Below are 19,879 nucleotides of genomic sequence, written 5' to 3'. Positions count from 1 at the left end.
CTGAGACAGTCATGTATTTTTCTGCATGCATAATTGCAGGCATGATATTATACAGATTACATAGTGTGTACATTTTCCTGGGTGGAGATGATCTGTTGTAAATACTTCTGGGTTGTTTTATATAGTGTTTCCTATGGCATGTTATGCAATTCCAGAATGTTAGTCTCCCAGGTGATCTTCCCTTCCTCTGGATTGCACTTTTCAAGTGGAGATTAAGATGCTCATTGAGTCTGAAAGAGAATGTGATTGAGGTGTAGGTTTACTCTTAAAGAATTGCAGTTATAAGTAAATACACTAATTATGAAGAGATTTCATAGCTCTGCATTAATGATGGAACAACACATCTTTAGAATAAGACACCATTACCAAAATTCTTTTTAACTCTTCATTTTATTTGAGCCATGGTATACTTAACTGTAGGCACGCATATTTTTTATTTCTCTTAGTGGGAATATGACAAAGCTTTTATCCTTGTTTACTGTGCCAGAGTCAGGTGATAGAATACATGGTACTGTATGAATGTAACTAGTCACTAAATTCGTCATCCTTGAAAAAAAAAAAAACTTGTTTACCTGGTAGGAAGGCACATAAATAAACACGAGCTTGTATTCTACTGAGGTTTAAAAAATTTCTTTGTGTAGTTTCATACAGTATATATATGATGTCCACACATTTCTGGCAAGACAGCTATTGAATGATTGATGGTGAATATGTTTTCTTTCTTGGGTCACCATATCTTGGTGGGAAATGGTCAGTGTACAGTATCAGAAAATAAACTGTGTTTGTGTATTGTATAATAAATATAAAATAAATAACCACATACTTTTGTTTACTTTTTAGTACATTGGCCATTTTCCACAAAGGTATAGTGACCTTGCCATCTTTCCAGAAATGTGCTGACATTACAATTAGAATAGCAGCGCTGTATAGTCCTTGTGGCTTAGCGCTTCTTTTTGATAATAATAATACAATTAGAATAGCCTCTCTGACTGCAACATCATCACCCCTCTTTCGGAGTGTAGGCACTCTCCTTCCCACCTCCAAGCCTCAAGTCCAGCTAACTGGTTTCCCAGAATCCCTTCTTAAAAGTCACCCTCCTCACACACTGACAGCATGTCCATTAAAAAGCACTTGTCTCTGTGCACTTTTGTCTAACATGTTCACACAAGCCTGCTAAAATTCGAAGCCTCTTGTACCTCATACCTCTGACCATTCCTTGGACAACCCTACCCTTCCTACCTTGCACCCCAGATTTATACACTCACTTGGTTAACCTGCTCTGCTTATTCTTTCTAAGTTGTCAAGTCATCTCAGGAATCCCTCCTTCACTCTATATTATGCCTTTATTGCCCCACACACAGTCTTCTAATTTTTACACTCCTATTCTCTGCATAATGGTTTACATCAGTACCATCAACCTTCTCATTGGAATGTTTGAAGACTATTATACTCAGTTACATTTGCCCTTTTGCCTCCATTGATAGAAAATAATTTCCACAGAACTCAACACTACACCTACTTTTAGTATACCCCCTTCCCCCATCTAGTTTGATTCACCTTTTCTTTCATACACCCCACATATTTTTTTTTTAATACATTGGCAGTCTCCCACTGAGCAGGGTGACCCAAAAAAGAAACACTTCCACCATCATACACAGATAATCACTGTCTTTGCAGAGGTGCCCAGATATGACATAACAGTTTAGTTGTCACTCCAAAACAGGCATTGTACTTCCCACCTCCAGGATTCACGTCCATCTAATCAGTTTCCCTGAATCCCTTCACAAAGTATTACCCTGCTCACACTCCAACAGCTCGTCAAGCCCCAAAAACCCTTCTTCTTCTAACATACTCGCATATGTCTGCTGCATGTCCAGGCCCCTTGCACACAAAACCTCTTTTACCCCTCCATGCTTTCCGGACAACCTCTACCCCTCCACTACAGATTTATACACCCTCCAAATCATTCTATTTTTCTCCATCCTCTCTAAATGACCACTTATAAATGTAAATTATACCATAATGGTATATAAACATGCATCACTTAAGTCTTTTTTTAACTTATAGTATACATTTTCTTCCAGTATTTTAGGATACATGTAAGAAATTAACTTCGATGACAATTGGTTGCAACTAGTGTATTGTACTGTGTTATGAAGCTAAAGCCAGTTATGGCTTACATGCTCAAGAGGGGTGAAAGGTCAGCAACATGCTCATTGTTGATGTTATTCTTATGTTTCTACTATGACTTGTAATCCTAGACCTTGTACTGTATATTGTGCAAGATGAAGCAATGTAAATTTTATATAAAGTATTTGTATGGACTCATGAAATTTAAACAGTCATCTTGAGCAGCTCCTGATAAGTGTTTATTTAGTTATATTAATGATTTAAGACATCTGCGTAATGTTTTTGGTAATGAAGTGTATTTGGCAATGTTTGTTTGCATTAAATCGCCATAAATTGTGCATAAATTGGGGAGAAGAGAACCTTGTATCTTACATATATAAATACGTAATGGTGTTATTGACCCATTAACGTCACTCTACCTACCACAACCCAAGTGAGTTGCCAAAGGTTGCTATTTACAACATTATCCACTTTAATTATATATATTCTATAGTATTTATGAAATTTTACTTAACAATAAAGTGCTACCCAGGATTTTTTGTGGGGGTTTTCTTGGAGTATAGGAATACATGCTTGATACATTGGCATTGTTTTTATCACTTATGTGGAATTTTACTTAAATAATTGTTTGTGGGTAACACTTAATGTCAACTTAATTTTGAGTTTTAAAATTTACCTAATGCTATCTTCCTTATTACACACATGAACGAATGCATATCAGTCATTATGCAACTACATTGTGTATGAAAAGATAGCTTAGGATACAAACTAAGACTGTTCAATTGATCATATTCCTGGGCAGACATAATACATTCATCTTCAGGGGAAAATATTCTTTTTATTGTGAGCTTAAAACTGTGATGAACAGTATATTTTTTTTTTAACACACTGGCTGTTTCCCACTGAGGAAGGGTGACTCAAAAACAAGGAAGCACATTCACTGTCTTGCCAGAAGTGTACTGACATTGCAGTTCAGATCTTTTTGATTATTATAGTAACTGCAGTTCAGATTATTATTATTATAATCAAAAAGAAGCGCTAAGCCACAAGGGCTATACAGCTGCAGTTCAGATGACCCTCTGATCTAAAACTGTATTTATATTGATTAATAATATTTACTGGCTAATTAAAATTGTTAAATAATTATATTTTTAATTGTTATTGTCGTATAATTTACATAGTTATCTGGATAAACTAGTGACTATATCCAGATTGAATTTTGTCTGTTATATTGGAAAACATGGACCATTGAGATTTGGATATTTGTGTTTACTATATTATTAATTGAATTTTAGTTGATTTGTGATCTTAGTTTATAAGGCAAATGAGTTGTTTTGCTGGACAAGCCAACTGTAAATTCATTGTTGCAATAGCTCCATGAAATTTAGTCTAACCATAATGGAATAAATATATCTTACTGATGCTGAATAATACTAATTTAGACTGACCTAAGATGGGTTGGATAGGACTAAGCTAAATTATATTACATTAAGTTTTAACAACACTTGATTAGGTTACTAAATTAGTTTTGGTGCAGAATAAAAGTAATTATCCAGTAATATTATCATCAAAACTAAGCTCTAAACCCACCAGGGTCATACAGCACTGCTGGTTGAGTATGTAATGTCAAAAAGATCTGTATTTAGGTAGTTTGACTTTCACCAAGTTTGCCTAAAAAACATGACACATGTACATGCATGTTTATACTGAGTGGACCATTTTCCCAAGTTATGATGACCCTGTTCATTGCTTATTTAATAGCTATCTTACCTGAAGTACACAGACATCACAATTCAAATGATTCTACATACCCAGCCATCCTTCCAAGTGTATTATTACAATCAAAACTTAAGTACTGAACCCACAAGGGTCATACAGCATTTGAGTGGTATAAACAGTCTAATTCCTGGTATATACATGTAAGTAATGCATAAGGCAATAGTTAAACTGGATTCTAAGAGAAATTATGAAGACATGTACAGCCTCTCCTCACTTAGCAGGTTTTACTCTTCTTTTGATTATATTATTATTATTATTATTATAATCAAAAAGAAGCGCTAAGCCACAAGGACTATACAGCGCTGCAGGGCAGGAAGGAAGCGAGGGCATCAGGTGGCAAAAGGGAGATGGATGAGCAACAGGTTACGGATAACAGCGGGGCAGTGGATGGTGAAAGGGTAAAGGGCAGCAAGAGACTGAACCAGAAAGGGCTGAGGGGAGTGCGAAAAGTATCATCAGAGTTTGTGGAGTAAATCAGTCGTTGTCAAGAAGTCAATGAGAGAGTCAGGATTAAAGGAGGGTCCATCAGCAAGAAGGGAAGGTAAAGAGAGAGTAGGGGAACGAAGACGACGTTGGAGGTAAATTCTGCGTGCTCGTTGATAGAGAGGGCAGTCTAACAGAATGTGGCTAATCGATACTGGAACTTGACACTGCTCACAGAGAGGAACAGGGTGCCTCTCCATGAGATACCCATGAGTAAGACGAGTGTGGCCAATGCGAAGGCGGGAGAGAGTGGTCTCCCAACCTCGGCACTGATGACAAGAAGACGGCCAGTAACCTATGCTCGGTTTAATAGAATGAAGTTTGTTACCGAGCAGAGTTGACCAACGTTGTTGCCAACGGGTGCGAAGGTGGGTAGCTATTGCAGCAAAATAGTCCAGAAATGGAACACCTCGATAGGAAATTGGTAGGTCATATACTGCTGACCGCGCAGCAGTGTCTGCCTGTTCATTGCCCTGTACGTCGACATGACCAGGGACCCAACAAAAAACAATATCTTTATGTTTGGTAGAGATACGGCGTAGCCAAAGTTGGATACGGAGAACTAGGGGATGAGATGTATCAAATTTTCGTATAGCCTGTAGAGCACTAAGGGAGTCTGAGACTACTACAAATGATGACACAGGCATAGATGCGATACGAATAAGTGCTGCAAGAATGGCATACAGTTCAGCAGTAAAAATGCTAGCTGAAGATAGTAAATGCCCTCGTACGACGCTGTCCGGAAACACTGCTGCGAATCCGACGCCGTCTGAAGACTTAGAGCCATCTGTGTACACAGCGGTGGCATGAGAATGAGAGTGGAAGTGATCAAGAAAAAGAGAGCGGGAAGCCACCGTAGGCAGTTGAGCTTTCGAGCAAGGGAGTGAGAAAGAACAGACCCGAACAGCTGGAACTTCCCAGGGGGGTAGGGAAAAGTGAGATGCTACATGAACATATAAAGGTGGTAACTGAAGGGAAGACAAGAGTGAAAGTAGGCGAAGAGAAAAGGGACGGAGCAAACAGGGGCGGCGAACGAATAAAGAATGTCTACTAATATCGGTGACCATTCTATAAATGGAAGGATTGTGTAGATCGTGAGAGCGTACATAGTAACGAAGGCAATGGGCATCACGGCGATCAGACAAGGATGGAACATTTGCTTCTGTATAGAGGCTCTCAACAGGGGAAGAGCGAAAAGCACCAAGGCACAAACGTAAGCCTTGGTGATGGATAGAGTTAAGGCTAGAGAGAGTAGCAGGAGAGGCCGCGGAATAAATCTGGTCACCATAATCGAGTTTCGATAAAACGAGGGCTGAATGTAGGCGAAGCAGAGTTCGACGATCAGCTCCCCAGGAAAGATGAGCAAGGGTTTTAAGAAGGTTTAGCCGGCTGTGACAAGTTGCCTTCAGAGAGGTAATGTGAGGTTTCCAGGTTAACCGACGGTCAAAGAGAAGGCCTAGAAACCTGACTGTATCACGTTCGGGGATACGGGAGCCATAGAGATACAAAGGATGATCGGAGATAACAGAGCGTCTAGTGAAAGTAATTTGGTGAGTTTTGGTACTTGAAAATTTAAACCCATGTGTGGTGGCCCAAGTGGAAACACGGTCGACCGCATGCTGGAGAGAAACTGCAATAAGGTGACAGTCAGCGCCTGCACAAGCAATAGCGAAGTCATCAACATAGAGTGATGACCAAATATTGGGTGGAAGAACAGAGGCCAAATCATTTATAGCAAGGAGAAAAAGTGTTGTGCTTAGAACACATCCCTGAGGGACACCTTCAGCTTGGACGAAGTCCGGGGAAAGAACATTATTGACTCGAACACGGAAATGTCTGTCAGTTAAAAAGTTCTTAAGGAAGGATGGTAGATTGCCTCGGAGGCCTAAGGAATGGGCCTGGGCCAAAATATTATACCTCCAAGTTGTGTCATATGCCTTCTCAAGGTCAAAAAATATGGCAATAACTGAGTGATTATTCGCAAAGGCATTACGAACATACGTATCCAAGCGTAGTAAGGGGTCTATGGTAGAACGACCCTTACGAAAGCCATATTGACTAGCGGAGAGACTGTTGTGAGTCTCTAAATACCACATTAAACGTCGATTTACGAGGCGTTCCATCACTTTGCAAACTGCACTTGTAAGAGCGATGGGGCGATAGTGGGAGGCATCATGTCCTGTAGTACCCGGTTTGCGGAAAGGGAGAACAATGGCAGATTTCCACAGCTGGGGAAGAACTCCTTGTGCCCAAATAAGATTGAAGAGGTGTAAGAGGACTACAAGGGCTGACCGATGTAAATGTTGTAACATACGAATATGAATGTCATCAGGCCCAGCTGCCGATGATCGGCAAGCTGAGAGCGTTGCCTCCAGTTCTTGAAGTGTAAAAGGCACATTATACTGTTCTTCTCCGAGAGAAGAAAAGTCCAAGGGTACTAACTCTCTGGCAGACTTTGAGGAAAGAAACGAGGGGCATAGATGGAGCCCTCGGGAAATACGGACCAGATGTGTGCCAAGTTCAATGGCAACGTCGAGAGGGTTTGCTATATCAACACCAGTGACCCGTAGAACAGGAGCCGGGTCAGGAGAGTATTTACCACTCAATTTCCTCACTTTTTTCCAGATTGCACTCATAGAAGAAGCAGAGGTGATGGTGGAAACATAGTCTCGCCAACAAGTGCGTTTAGCTTCACGGATGACACGGCGAGCGATCGCACGCTTCTGCTTAAAATCAACAAGTCTCTCAGCGGTTCTATTGTACCGGTACCTGCCCCATGCAGCACGTTTCAAACGTACTGCACGAGCACAAGCAGGAGACCACCAAGGCACACACTTCTGAGAATGCCTGCCTGAGGTGTGGGGTATAGAATGAGAAGCTGCGGTATAAACTGATGTCGAGAAGATGTGTAGGAGCTCATCAATGGAGGATGAAGAAGGAACCTCACTAAAAGCAGTGAGGTGTGAGTAAAGATCCCAATTTGCCCGATCAAATTGCCAGCGAGGGCTACGGGAAGGTGGTGAATAGGAAGGAGAAGTAAGAATGATCGGAAAATGATCGCTGTCATGTAAGTCTGGTAGAACAGACCAGGTGAAGTCTAGTGCAGTGGAGGAAGAGCAGACTGATAGATCGATGCAAGAGAGAGTATGAGTACGAGGATCAAAATGGGTGGGAGTACCCGTATTTAAAACATGGAGGGGGTGAGAGGCAAGAAAAGCCTCCAACTGAATGCCACGTGAGTCACAATGAGACCCCCCCCAGAGGAAATGGTGGGCATTAAAATCACCAAGTAACAGAAGTGGTGGTGGTAAGGATGAAACAAGAAAGGCAAAGTCTGGGATAGAAAATGCTCGAGAAGGAGAGAGATATAAAGAACATATTGTAAACCACTTATTCAAGTGGATACGGGCTGCAGTGTAATGCAGCGAGGTATGGACAAATAGTTGACAGTACGGAATATCATTGCGTAGAAGAAGGGCACTTTCATTAAAGGTCCCATCTGAGAAAGGATCCGAAGAATACAATAAATTATAGCCTGAGATAGGTTGGAAAACAGCCGAGTGTAATTTTGGTTCTTGTAAGCAAGCACCAACAGGGGAAAACCTGGAAAGCAACATCTGAAGCTCACCCCGATTACCCCTGAGGCCGCGGATATTCCACTGTAAATAGGCCATGATTGGCGATGAAGAAAATATCAGGAATCTGTAGGTAAAGGCACCTACGGACTAGAGGGGTTAGAAAAGTCAACGTGTGGTGGCATTGGAAGATGTTCAAGTAGCGAAGGAACGGAGCGTTGCGAAGAATGGGGTTGTGAAGATGGAGGAGAGGGAAGAGAAGGAACAGGAAGTGAATCAGTGTCCATTGAAGGTTTAGTCTCTGCAATATATTCTGAAATGGCTTCAAGTGTTTCTGAATTCAAAGATGTATGGGAAACCATATTGGAGATAGGAGGAGGAGGGTGAGTAAAGATTGGGACAGTAATGGACTGTACCAAAGTAGAGGGGGAGGGAAAAGTGTAAGGGACTGGAGATGAAGTGTGGGGGGGGACAGAAGAGGTAGAAACCTGGGAGGTGACAGAAGAGGGAGAAACTTGGGAGGGGACAGGGGTGGAAGGCATAGTACGAGGAGGAGGGTGAATCTCCACACTTGTAATAGAGCCAGAGAGAGGGGAAGAACTAGGTACAGAGACTGGAAAGGTAACGTGTGGAGGTGGAAGAAGGGAAGGAAGGGGCAAAGAAGATTTGAGCAATGTGGATTTTTTGGACTTCTGAGTAGAGGGGCGATTGGTATTAGGTGTCGTACGAGGTCTTGTCGATACTGGGGCTTGTGAGGAAGGACGCGAAGATGTGAGAACAGACTGAGTTGTAGTCGGGACGTCAGAGCCAAGGACAGCAAAAGGATTAGATGCCGTAATGGCTATGGGAGGGGTAACAACAGAGGAGGCTGCAGAAGATGGGACCCCAGAAGTGGGGGGATGTTTGGAAACACGAGAATAAGAAACACGGGGTAGTCTCCCTTGGAGGCGGAGATGAGTAACTGCCATAGCATAAGGGAGACCTTCTGCCTCTTTGAGGCAACGGATTTCACGTTCATTTAAGTAGACCTGGCAACGGCGGGAGTACGAAGGGTGAGCTTCATTACAATTAAGGCAAGATGGAGGTTGACTGCAAGATGTATTAGAATGGTTGTCGGCACCACAGACTGGGCATTCGGCCATAGATCTGCAATATTTCGCTGGGTGACCAAAACGCCAGCAATTTCTACATTGTTGCGGTGTAGGTATCACCTTTCGAACTTGTAACCGATGTCCCGCGACATATACAGAGGACGGGAGTTCTCGGCTGTCAAAAGTTAAACGAGCCACATTGCAAGGGTAACGTCTCCGCCCCCGGGCAGGAAGGACATAAGTGTCTACTTTGAGGATTGGGAGATCCTGGAGTTCCAGCTGTTCAAAAATGTCATTGCCACATGACTGGAAATTCTGTTGGACTATGGTATGGGGCAGAATGACAGTACCACTACAAGAATTGAGAGAAAGATGTTTTTCAATAGTGATAGGAGTAGTATCGATATTCGAAAGGAGAGAAAGATCATGAGCTTGGGTAGCATTCTGGACAGTGACGATGCGCGTACCGCTCTTGAGAGCGTGAAATGAAATATCTCTGCCAACATGACGCAGGAGCGCTTTGGCAATACTATGGTCAGAAAGGTAGGCAGAAGAAGAAGTTGGTCTTAAAGTAAAGAATTTAGTCCATTGTGTGGTCCGAAACTGAGCGTGGAGAGGGAGTGCTTGACGTGTCGGTCGTTTCCGAGTAGAATGGGAAGGTAACGACGGAGCATCATCAGGAGATTGACGTTGGCGTTTAGGAGTAGGACCGGAGTTGGTCCGGCATGAAATGGGTGGGCGATTCGAAAATTGCCGTACCGTAGAGGGAGAAGCCGGAAGCATAGTCAAAGGAGAGCGGAGTTCAGACAAATCGAAGGAGTCAGTCGAAGCCCCGGTACCTGAAGCGGGTGAGGAAACAGCACCAGCAAGAGGTACAGGGGCATCAGGAGTGTCCGAAGAGTGGTCTAAACACAAGGCAGGGTCAGAATGGGGTGCGGTATCAAGAAGGGGCCCGGGGGTAGTGGTTTCATGGACTAGGGCTGCCATGGTTAGGTTACTCCTTTGCTTTTTGTTTTTAAGAAAAAAAAAGAAAGAAGAAAAGAAAATAAAAACAAAAAAAAGAATAAAAAAAGGGGGGAGCGGGGAGGAATAGTTCCCAGGAGGAATGAAAGGGCCGGAAATCTCCCTCCGCGCCCAAGAGGACTCGACACCGCTAGTAGCGCAGATGCAGCATGGAACCCGTGCCATACCCTACCCTTCATGCCAGTAAACCAGCAATCCGGGATAGCAACCTCACATCTGCCGAGCTACCTCGGTGGACAAAAGAGAGGGCGGCCGGATATCCGCCACAAAGCATACCTCCTTCAGCCACCACCCCCGGAATCCGAAAGGTGGCTTCCAGAGATACACCCGTCGCCCAAAAGACACCCAAAGCTACTCCGGGATACCGGAGAGGGATCGGGACATCCCTAGGCAATCCAGATTCCACGGCAAACTACGCCACCGCCAAGAAACCTCAACGGAATGGGATCGACCCCGGTGTCCTTTCCCCTACCTAGGAACTAGCACGCCTGTGGGAGAAATCACGAAGGCTAAAAAGAGGAAGGGCAAAAGGGAGGGGTGAGGAGGAGGAGGAGGAATGGAAAAAGGGGAGGATGGGGAGGATGGGATAGGGGAGGGGAGAATGGGGGGTAATTAGGTTCGGTCTGAGGAAGAAGACCGACAGGGCTAATTCCTCAGACCAAGAGCCTCTTCACCACGCCAAGGAGCCCCCCTTGAAGAGGCTTTTGATTATAATAATCCTCATTTAATGTACTCGTTTACCAACCACTTGGACTTACGACCAGCTCTCCAACCAGTATGCATACCTAAATAATGTATACAAGGAGCTGATTTCCTCTATTCTGTTTATTACAGTATACAGTAAACTACTGTATAAACAATCAAAAATATACCAGAAATGTTATAAATGGTACAAAGGTGACATTAACATCCCACTACCAGTATAGTATGCTCTTCACTTACCGACTTACTCGTAGGAATAGAGCCCCCGTCGTTAAGTAAGGAGAGGCTGTATTGCACAAGTATTATTATTATTATAATCAAGGGGGAAGCGCTAAACCCGGAGGATTATACAGCGCCTGGGGGGGATGTGGAAGGCATTCAGGCTTAATTCGGGGAACTGGAGCACAGATCCAATTCCCTTAATCAAGAGCCCCTCACCAACATCAAGGAACCTTCCTTGAGGGGTATTGCACAAGTAGCATTCACAAATGAAAGCCCATGGTGAAGAACGACACCTCATTGTGCTTGCTCTAGAGTTCATGTGTGTTGGATACTGAAGCCCCTACCACTTAAACCCCCTACCCTTTTTCTTTATACCATCCTTCCAATGCCTTTGTCAACTTATCTTGCCCCATCCTTTCTAAACCACTTCTCTGAATTTTACCTTTCATACCACAAAGGTTTAGTGTTTGGTTTTGATTATAATAATAAATCATACCACTAAATTGCCTTCTAATTTCTTCACTGTGCATAATATTGACACCACACGTTGATCTCAAGTATGACGTCTTTACTGCATCCAGTTTTTTTATTGCTGTAAAATTCAAAGACTCTGCCTCATACAAATATAAAAGTTGAAGATTGAGACACTTATGCAGCATATGGGAATCTTTATTCAGGAAACGTTTCGCCACACAGTGGCTTCATCACTGTGTGGCGAAACGTTTCCTGAATAAAGATTCCCATATGCTGCATAAGTGTCTCAATCTTCAACTTGTCAGTTTTTCAAACCATTCATCACAAATATAAAAGTGTTGGCATCACAGTTCTAGTACATTACCCTTTTTTTTTATCCATTTAGAAACTTTGCCACAGTTGACTCTTGTGGGTTTAACAATTAGTTTCGATTGTAATTAATAATAATATTGCCAGAGTTAACTAAACAATCCACCTGCTATAATTCTTATCATATTTCACACATCCATCCAGATTTATTTTAACAGGAGGATGTGCTAAACCTATAGAGGCCTTACAGTGCCTAGAGAATGGGAGGCAGTCAGGATGATCCAAGGAACTGGAGGTCAAATCCAATTCTTTGGATCAAGAACTCTTCAGGGGTATCCATTCCTTAATACAATTTTCTCCTAAAATCTGACATCCCAGTTCCATTGCCTAGATTTTTTCTTAATCTCATCTCTGCCCTTTTCTATGTTCACTTTTAACTTTCTTCTTTTTATATATTGTCCTAAACTCTTCTAACCTTTGCAACTTCTCTTCCAACTCTCTCAAAATTACCAAGTCATCAGAGAGTAACTAACAACTCCCACTTCATGCCATATGTATGTATACATATGATTTTGAACCCAAATCCAAGTTGTAGAATTCTTTGAACTTCTGTTATGCTAAACACTGCAATAAACCTTGAAACAGGTCGTAAAATACTTGTCAGTGTTTTAGGAAACTCGGTGACCTCTATGATCAAATGTTAGCAATGCATTATCTGCTGAATTTTTGTTTTATAATAAAAAAAAATATGCATTTAAAGGCCATTATGAAATTTTAATTGCATATCATTACTGAAAGGAATCTATTAGTTAAAATGCTATACAGTGCTCTATTTTCCTTGTCTTATTTCTTTAAACTACAAATGGTGTGACTTTGTATATCATTGATTTTTAATCATTATTGTAACAACTTTCATTTTAAATTTGTCCAAGAAAAATATGCATCAGTGGCTAGGAATAACTGAAACTTCACATTCCTCCCCCCTCATAATCCGATTACTTTTGTACTGCGTGCAGGATGTATAATTAACTTCCATACAGTACCATTGTATTTAAAACATTGCTATTTGAGTGTCCTGGGAAGCTACATAAGAACTGTTTAACTGACATATCAGTGCAGTGAGATGAAGCATTTGCATCTTTATTTTGGTAAAGCCTGTGATCACTGACACCCCACAGGTAATAAAAGGTGGCTGGTTCCTACATGTGATGTATCTTAAATAGTTGCTGCCTTTAAAAATCTATGGCCACTGTCAATCATACATGATGCAAGTAGAAGCTCAAGCTTGGGCATCACTTTATAATACTTTTGTAATGATACTGTAATGTATTTAGATTTTGAACCAAAGAGAAAATGAAAAAAAATTTTTGTCAATAACACATTACTCTGAGAAGCTTTATATATATACAGTGTACTGTTATATGATTTATCAGTAATAATGGCCAAAGACCTTTTCCCCACATATTATACTGGTAAACCAGGAATCTTTCTAAAGATTATGCAGAAAGTCTGTGCTGGTCTTCAATAACACTTCTCACTGACAGCTCAAGAGAGAGAGAACTAAGAGTTTGACAAGAAAACTTTAGCAAATCCCACATGACTGTTTACATTTATACCACACAGACATAGGTTAACAGATGTGATAATGTTAATTGTTTAAGTTTGTATCATACAGAAGAAAATCCTTTAGTCACAGCCACATAAAAAATATGCAAACTGTTACATGTATTGTGGATCATTTCCCATCCATATACCTTTAAATACATTACATTGTAAGAGTGTTTAGTAGACTTGCAAGGACGATGTACAGTATTAGCAGCAGCATCTGGTCATTAGTTATTCAGGTACATATACAGACTGAATATTGTAAATACACTGAAATAAAACATAGAGACTACTTACATGAGAAATATTCCTGGTCTTTGTATATTATTTGACTGTCAATTGGAAGACAGGAATTGCTAATTCCTTCTGACATTATTGGTCTATTGTGTATATATTGTATGCCTGATACAAATCAATAAAACTGTTGTATATTAACACTTGTTATTTATAGTGCTTTGTAAGAATGTCAAAAGAACTATTTTTGATATATTTATTGTCTGGTATGACAATTTTGAGATTCCAGTTAAAAAATGCATACCTATTAATGATTTTGATGCCATGTTTAATTCCTACCATGAATTTAACTTTGTTGAGGACATGGCCTCAAATATAATTTTATCTGGATATTTCAGACACCTTCATTTTTTTTTGTGATAAACACCTGAAATGCATAGAATTAATATTTGTGTCTGGGAGCTACTAGTTCATGTCACTAGTTTGTAGAATCTAACATCGTTTCATTGTATTGCTGAGGTACCCAAAGTTTCTTGTTACCTAGTTTGCTTCCATGGCCTTCATATTCCTACACCATAGGATTTTTATTTATTTTCACTAAGTAAAACTAACCACTTCAATCTCTACCTTTTCACCTCTTCAAGGGGGGCTCCTTGGCGTGCTGAAGAGGCTCTTAGTCTGAGGAATTAGACCTGTCGGTCTTCTTCCTCAGACTGAACCTAATTACCCCCCATTCTCCCCTTCCCTATCCCATCCTCCCCTTTTTCCATTCCTCCTCCCCAGCCCTCCCTTTTGCCCTTCCTCTTTTTGGCCTTTGGGATTTCTCTCACAGGCGCGCTAGTTCCTAGGTAGGGGAAAGGACACCGGGGTCCATCCCATTCCGTTGAGGTTCTTGGCGGTGGCGTAGTTTGCCGTGGAATCTGGATCGCCTGGGGATGTCCCGATCCCTCTCCGGTATCCCGGAGTAGCTTTGGGTGTCTTTCAGGCGACGGGTGTATCTCTGGAAGCCACCTTTCGGATTCCAGGGGTGGTGGCCGAAGGAGGTATGCTTTGTGGCGGATATCCGGCCGCCCTCTCTTTTGTCCACCGAGGTAGCTCGGTAGATGTGAGGTTGCTATCCCGGATTGCTGGTTTACTGGCATGAAGGGTAGGGTATGGCACGGGTTCCATGCTGCATCTGCGCTACTAGCGGTGCTGAGGTCCTCTTGGGCGCGGAGGGAGATTTCCGGCCCTTTCATTCCTCCTGGGAACTATTCCTCCCCGCTCTCCCCCTTTTTTATTCTTTTTTTTATTTTTCTTTTCTTTTCTTTTTTTTTTCTTAAAAACAAAAAGCAAAGGAGTAACCAACCATGGAGAACCCAATCCATGGACCCACTACCCCCGGGCCCCTTCTTGATACCGCACCCCATTCTGACCCTGCCTTGTGTTTAGACCACTCTTCGGACACTCCTGATGCCCCTGTACCTCTTGCTGGTGCTGTTTCCTCACCCGCTTCAGGTACCGGGGCTTCGACTGACTCCTTCGATTTGTCTGAACTCCGCTCTCCTTTGACTATGCTTCCGGCTTCTCCCTCTACGGTACGGCAATTTTCGAATCGCCCGCCCATTTCACGCCGGACCAACTCCGGTCCTACTCCTAAACGCCAACGTCAATCTCCTGATGATGCTCCTTCGTTACCTTCCCATTCTACTCGGAAAAGACCGACACGTCAAGCACTCCCTCTCCACGCTCAGTTTCGGACCACACAATGGACTAAATTCTTTACTTTAAGACCGACTTCTTCTTCTGCCTACCTTTCTGACCGACTTCTTCTTCTGCCTACCTTTCTGACCATAGTATTGGCAAAGCGCTCCTGCGTCATGTTGGTAGAGATATTTCATTTCATGCTCTCAAGAGCGGTACGCGCATCGTCACTGTCCAGAATGCTACCCAAGCTCATGATCTTTCTCTCCTTTTGAATATCGATACTACTCCTATCACTATTGAAAAACATCTTTCTCTCAATTCTTGTAGTGGTACTGTCATTCTGCCCCATACCATAGTCCAACAGAATTTCCAGTCATGTGGCAATGACATTTTTGAACAGCTGGAACTCCAGGATCTCCCAATCCTCAAAGTAGACACTTATGTCCTTCCTGCCCGGGGGCGGAGACGTTACCCTTGCAATGTGGCTCATTTAACTTTTGACAGCCGAGAACTCCCATCCTCTGTATATGTCGCGGGACATCGGTTACAAGTTTGAAAGGTGATACCTACACTGCAACAATGTAGAAATTGCTGGAGTTTTGGTCACCCAGCGAAATATTGCAGATCTATGGCTGAATGCCCAGTCTGTGGTGCCGACGACCATTCTAATACATCTTGCAGTCAACCTCCATCTTGCCTTAATTGTAATGAAGCTCACCCTTCGTACTCCCGCCGTTGCCAGGTCTACTTAAATGAATGTGAAATCCGTTGCCTCAAAGAGGCAGAAGGTCTCCCTTATGTTATGGCAGTTACTCATCTCCTCCTCCAAGGGAGACTACCCCGTGTTTCTTATTCTCGTGTTTCCAAACATCCCCCCACTTCTGGGGTCCCATCTTCTGCAGCCTCCTCTGTTGTTACCCCTCCCATAGCCATTACGGCATCTAATCCTTTTGCTGTCCTTGGCTCGGACGTCCCGACTACAACTCAGTCTGTTCTCACATCTTCGCGTCCTTCCTCACAAGCCCCAGTATCGACAAGACCTCGTACGACACCTAATACCAATCGCCCCTCTACTTCTCAGAAGTCCAAAAAATCCACATTGCTCAAATCTTCTTTGCCCCTTCCTTCCCTTCTTCCACCTCCACACTTTACCTTTCCAGTCTCTGTACCTAGTTCTTCCCCTCTCTCTGGCAAGTGTGGAGATTCACCCTCCTCCTCGTACTATGCCTTCCACCCCCGTCCCCTCCCAAGTTTCTCCCTCTTCTGCCACCTCCCAGGTTTCTGCCTCTTCTGTCCCCCCCCCCCACACTTCATCTCCAGTCCCTTACACTCTTCCCTCCCCCTCTACTTTGGTACAGTCCATTACTGTCCCAATCTTTACTCACCCTCCTCCTTCTATCTCCAATATGGTCTCCCATACATCTTTGAATTCAGAAACACTTGAAGCCATTTCAGAATATATTGCAGAGACTAAACCTTCAATGGACACTGATTCACTTCCTGTTCCTTCTCTTCCCTCTCCTCCATCTTCACAACCCCATTCTTCGCAACGCTCCGTTCCTTCACTACTTGAACGTCTTCCAATGCCACCACATGTTGACTTTTCTAACCCCTCTAGTCCGTAGGTGCCTTTACCTACAGATTCCTGGTATTTTCTTCATTGCCAATCATGGCCTATTTACAGTGGAATATCCGCAGCCTCGGGGGTAATCGGGGTGAGCTTCAGATGTTGCTTTCCAGGTTTTCCCCTGTTGGTGCTTGCTTACAAGAACCAAAATTACACTCGGCTGTTTTCCAACCTATCTCAGGCTATAATTTATTGTATTCTTCGGATCCTTTCTCAGATGGGACCTTTAATGAAAGTGCCCTTCTTCTACGCAATGATATTCCGTACTGTCAACTATTTGTCCATACCTCGCTGCATTACACTGCAGCCCGTATCCACTTGAATAAGTGGTTTACAATATGTTCTTTATATCTCTCTCCTTCTCGAGCATTTTCTATCCCAGACTTTGCCTTTCTTGTTTCATCCTTACCACCACCACTTCTGTTACTTGGTGATTTTAATGCCCACCATTTCCTCTGGGGGGGGTCTCATTGTGACTCACGTGGCATTCAGTTGGAGGCTTTTCTCGCCTCTCACCCCCTCCATGTTTTAAATACGGGTACTCCCACCCATTTTGATCCTCATACTCATACTCTCTCTTGCATCGATCTATCAGTCTGCTCTTCCTCCACTGCACTAGACTTCACCTGGTCTGTTCTACCAGACTTACATGACAGCGATCATTCTTACTTCTCCTTCCTATTCACCACTTTTCCGTAGCCCTCGCTGGCAATTTGATCGGGCAAATTGGGATCTTTACTCACACCTCACTGCTTTTAGTGAGGTTCCTTCTTCATCCTCCATTGATGAGCTCCTACACATTTTCTCGACGTCAGTTTATACCGCAGCTTCTCATTCTATACCCCAAACCTTAGGCAGGCATTCTCAGAAGTGCGTGCCTTGGTGGTCTCCTGCTTGTGCTCGTGCAGTACGTTTGAAACGTGCTGCATGGGGCAGGTACCGGTACAATAGAACCGCTGAGAGACTTCTTGATTTTAAGCAGAAGCGTGTGATTGCTCGCCGTGTCATCCGTGAAGCTACACGCACTTGTTGGCGAGACTATGTTTCCACCATCACCTCTGCTTCTTCTATGAGTGCAGTCTGGAAAAAAGTGAGGAAATTGAGTGGTAAATACTCTCCTGACCCGGCTCCTGTTCTACGGGTCGCTGGTGTTGATGTAGCAAACCCTCTTGATGTAGCCATTAAACTTGGCACACATCTGGTCCGTATTTCCCGAGGGCTCCATCTATGCCCCTCGTTTCTTTCCTCAAAGTCTGCCAGAGAGTTAGTACCCTTGGACTTTTCTTCTCTCAGAGAACAGTATAATGTGCCTTTTACACTTTAAGAACTGGAGGCAACGCTCTCAGCTTGCCGATCATCGGCAGCTGGGCCTGACGACATTCATATTCGTATGTTACAACATTTACATCGGTCAGCCCTTGTAGTCCTCTTACACCTCTTCAATCTTATTTGGGCACAAGGAGTTCTTCCTCAGCTGTGGAAATCTGCCATTGTTCTCCCTTTCCGCAAACCGGGTACTACAGGACATGATGCCTCCCACTATCGCCCCATCGCTCTTACTAGTGCAGTTTGCAAAGTGATGGAACGTCTCGTAAATCGACGTTTAATGTGGTATTTAGAGACACACAACAGTCTCTCCGCTAGTCAATATGGCTTTCGTAAGGGTCGTTCTACCATAGACCCCTTACTACGCTTGGATACGTATGTTCGTAATGCCTTTGCGAATAATCACTGTTATTGCCATATTTTTTGACCTTGAGAAGGCATATGACACAACTTGGAGGTATAATATTTTGGCCCAGGCCCATTCCTTAGGCCTCCGAGGCAATCTACCATCCTTCCTTAAGAACTTTTTAACTGACAGACATTTCCGTGTTCGAGTCAATAATGTTCTTTCCCCGGACTTCGTCCAAGCTGAAGGTGTCCCTCAGGGATGTGTTCTAAGCACAACACTTTTTCTCCTTGCTATAAATGATTTGGCCTCTGTTCTTCCACCCAATATTTGGTCATCACTATGTTGATGACTTCGCTATTGCTTGTGCAGGCGCTGACTGTCATCTTATTGCAGTTTCTCTCCAGCATGCGGTTGACCGTGTTTCCACTTGGGCCACCACGCATGGGTTTAAATTTTCAAGTACCAAAACTCACCAAATTACTTTCACTAGACGCTCTGTTATCTCCGATCATCCTTTGTATCTCTATGGCTCCCATATCCCCGAACGTGATACAGTCAGGTTTCTAGGCCTTCTCTTTGACCGTCGGTTATCCTGGAAACCTCACATAACCTCTCTGAAGGCAACTTGTCACAGGCGGCTAAACCTTCTTAAAACCCTTGCTCATCTTTCCTGGGGAGCTGATCGTCGAACTCTGCTTCGCCTACATTCAGCCCTCGTTTTATCGAAACTTGATTATGGTGACCAGATTTATTCCGCGGCCTCTCCTGCTAGTCTCTCTAGCCTTAACTCTATCCATCACCAAGGATTACGTTTGTGCCTTGGTGCTTTTCGCTCTTCCCCTGTTGAGAACCTCTATACAGAAGCGAATGTTCCATCCTTGTCTGATCGCCGTGATGCCCATTGCCTTCGCTACTATGTACGCTCTCACGATCTACACAATCCTTCCATTTATAGAATGGTCACCGATATTAGTAGACATTATTTGTTCGCCACCCCTGTTTGCTCCATCCCTTTTCTCTTTGCCTACATTCACTCTTGTCTTCCCTTCAGTTACCACCTTTATATGTTCATGTAGCATCTCACTTTTCCCTACCCCCCTGGGAAGTTCCAGCTGTTCGGGTCTGTTCTTTCTTACTCCCTTGCTCGAAAGCTCAACTGCCTACGGTGGCTTCCCGCTCTCTTTTTCTTGATCACTTCCACTCCCATTCTCATGCCACCGCTGTGTACACAGATGGCTCTAAGTCTTCAGACGGCGTCGGATTC

At 43.2% G+C, this 19,879-nt stretch overlaps 1 protein-coding gene across 1 annotated transcript in view; it reads right to left on the bottom strand.

Annotated features, from left to right (window-relative positions):
- Positions 1-94: 94 nt before the first annotated feature.
- Afg3l2 (AFG3 like matrix AAA peptidase subunit 2) overlaps positions 95-19,879 on the bottom strand; it is a 73,610-nt gene continuing 53,825 nt past the window's right edge. Inside the window, exon 15 of the mRNA XM_070082517.1 lies at positions 95-230. Coding sequence (XP_069938618.1) covers positions 222-230 — 9 coding nt within the window. The 3' untranslated portion in view covers positions 95-221. The remainder of the gene's footprint in view (positions 231-19,879) is intronic.

The sequence above is a fragment of the Cherax quadricarinatus genome, chromosome 7 (assembly GCF_038502225.1).
Source record: "Cherax quadricarinatus isolate ZL_2023a chromosome 7, ASM3850222v1, whole genome shotgun sequence".
Taxonomy (NCBI): domain Eukaryota; kingdom Metazoa; phylum Arthropoda; class Malacostraca; order Decapoda; family Parastacidae; genus Cherax; species Cherax quadricarinatus.
Note: the sequence above shows the minus strand (reverse complement) of the source record. Positions and strands in the feature narration are given on the sequence as shown.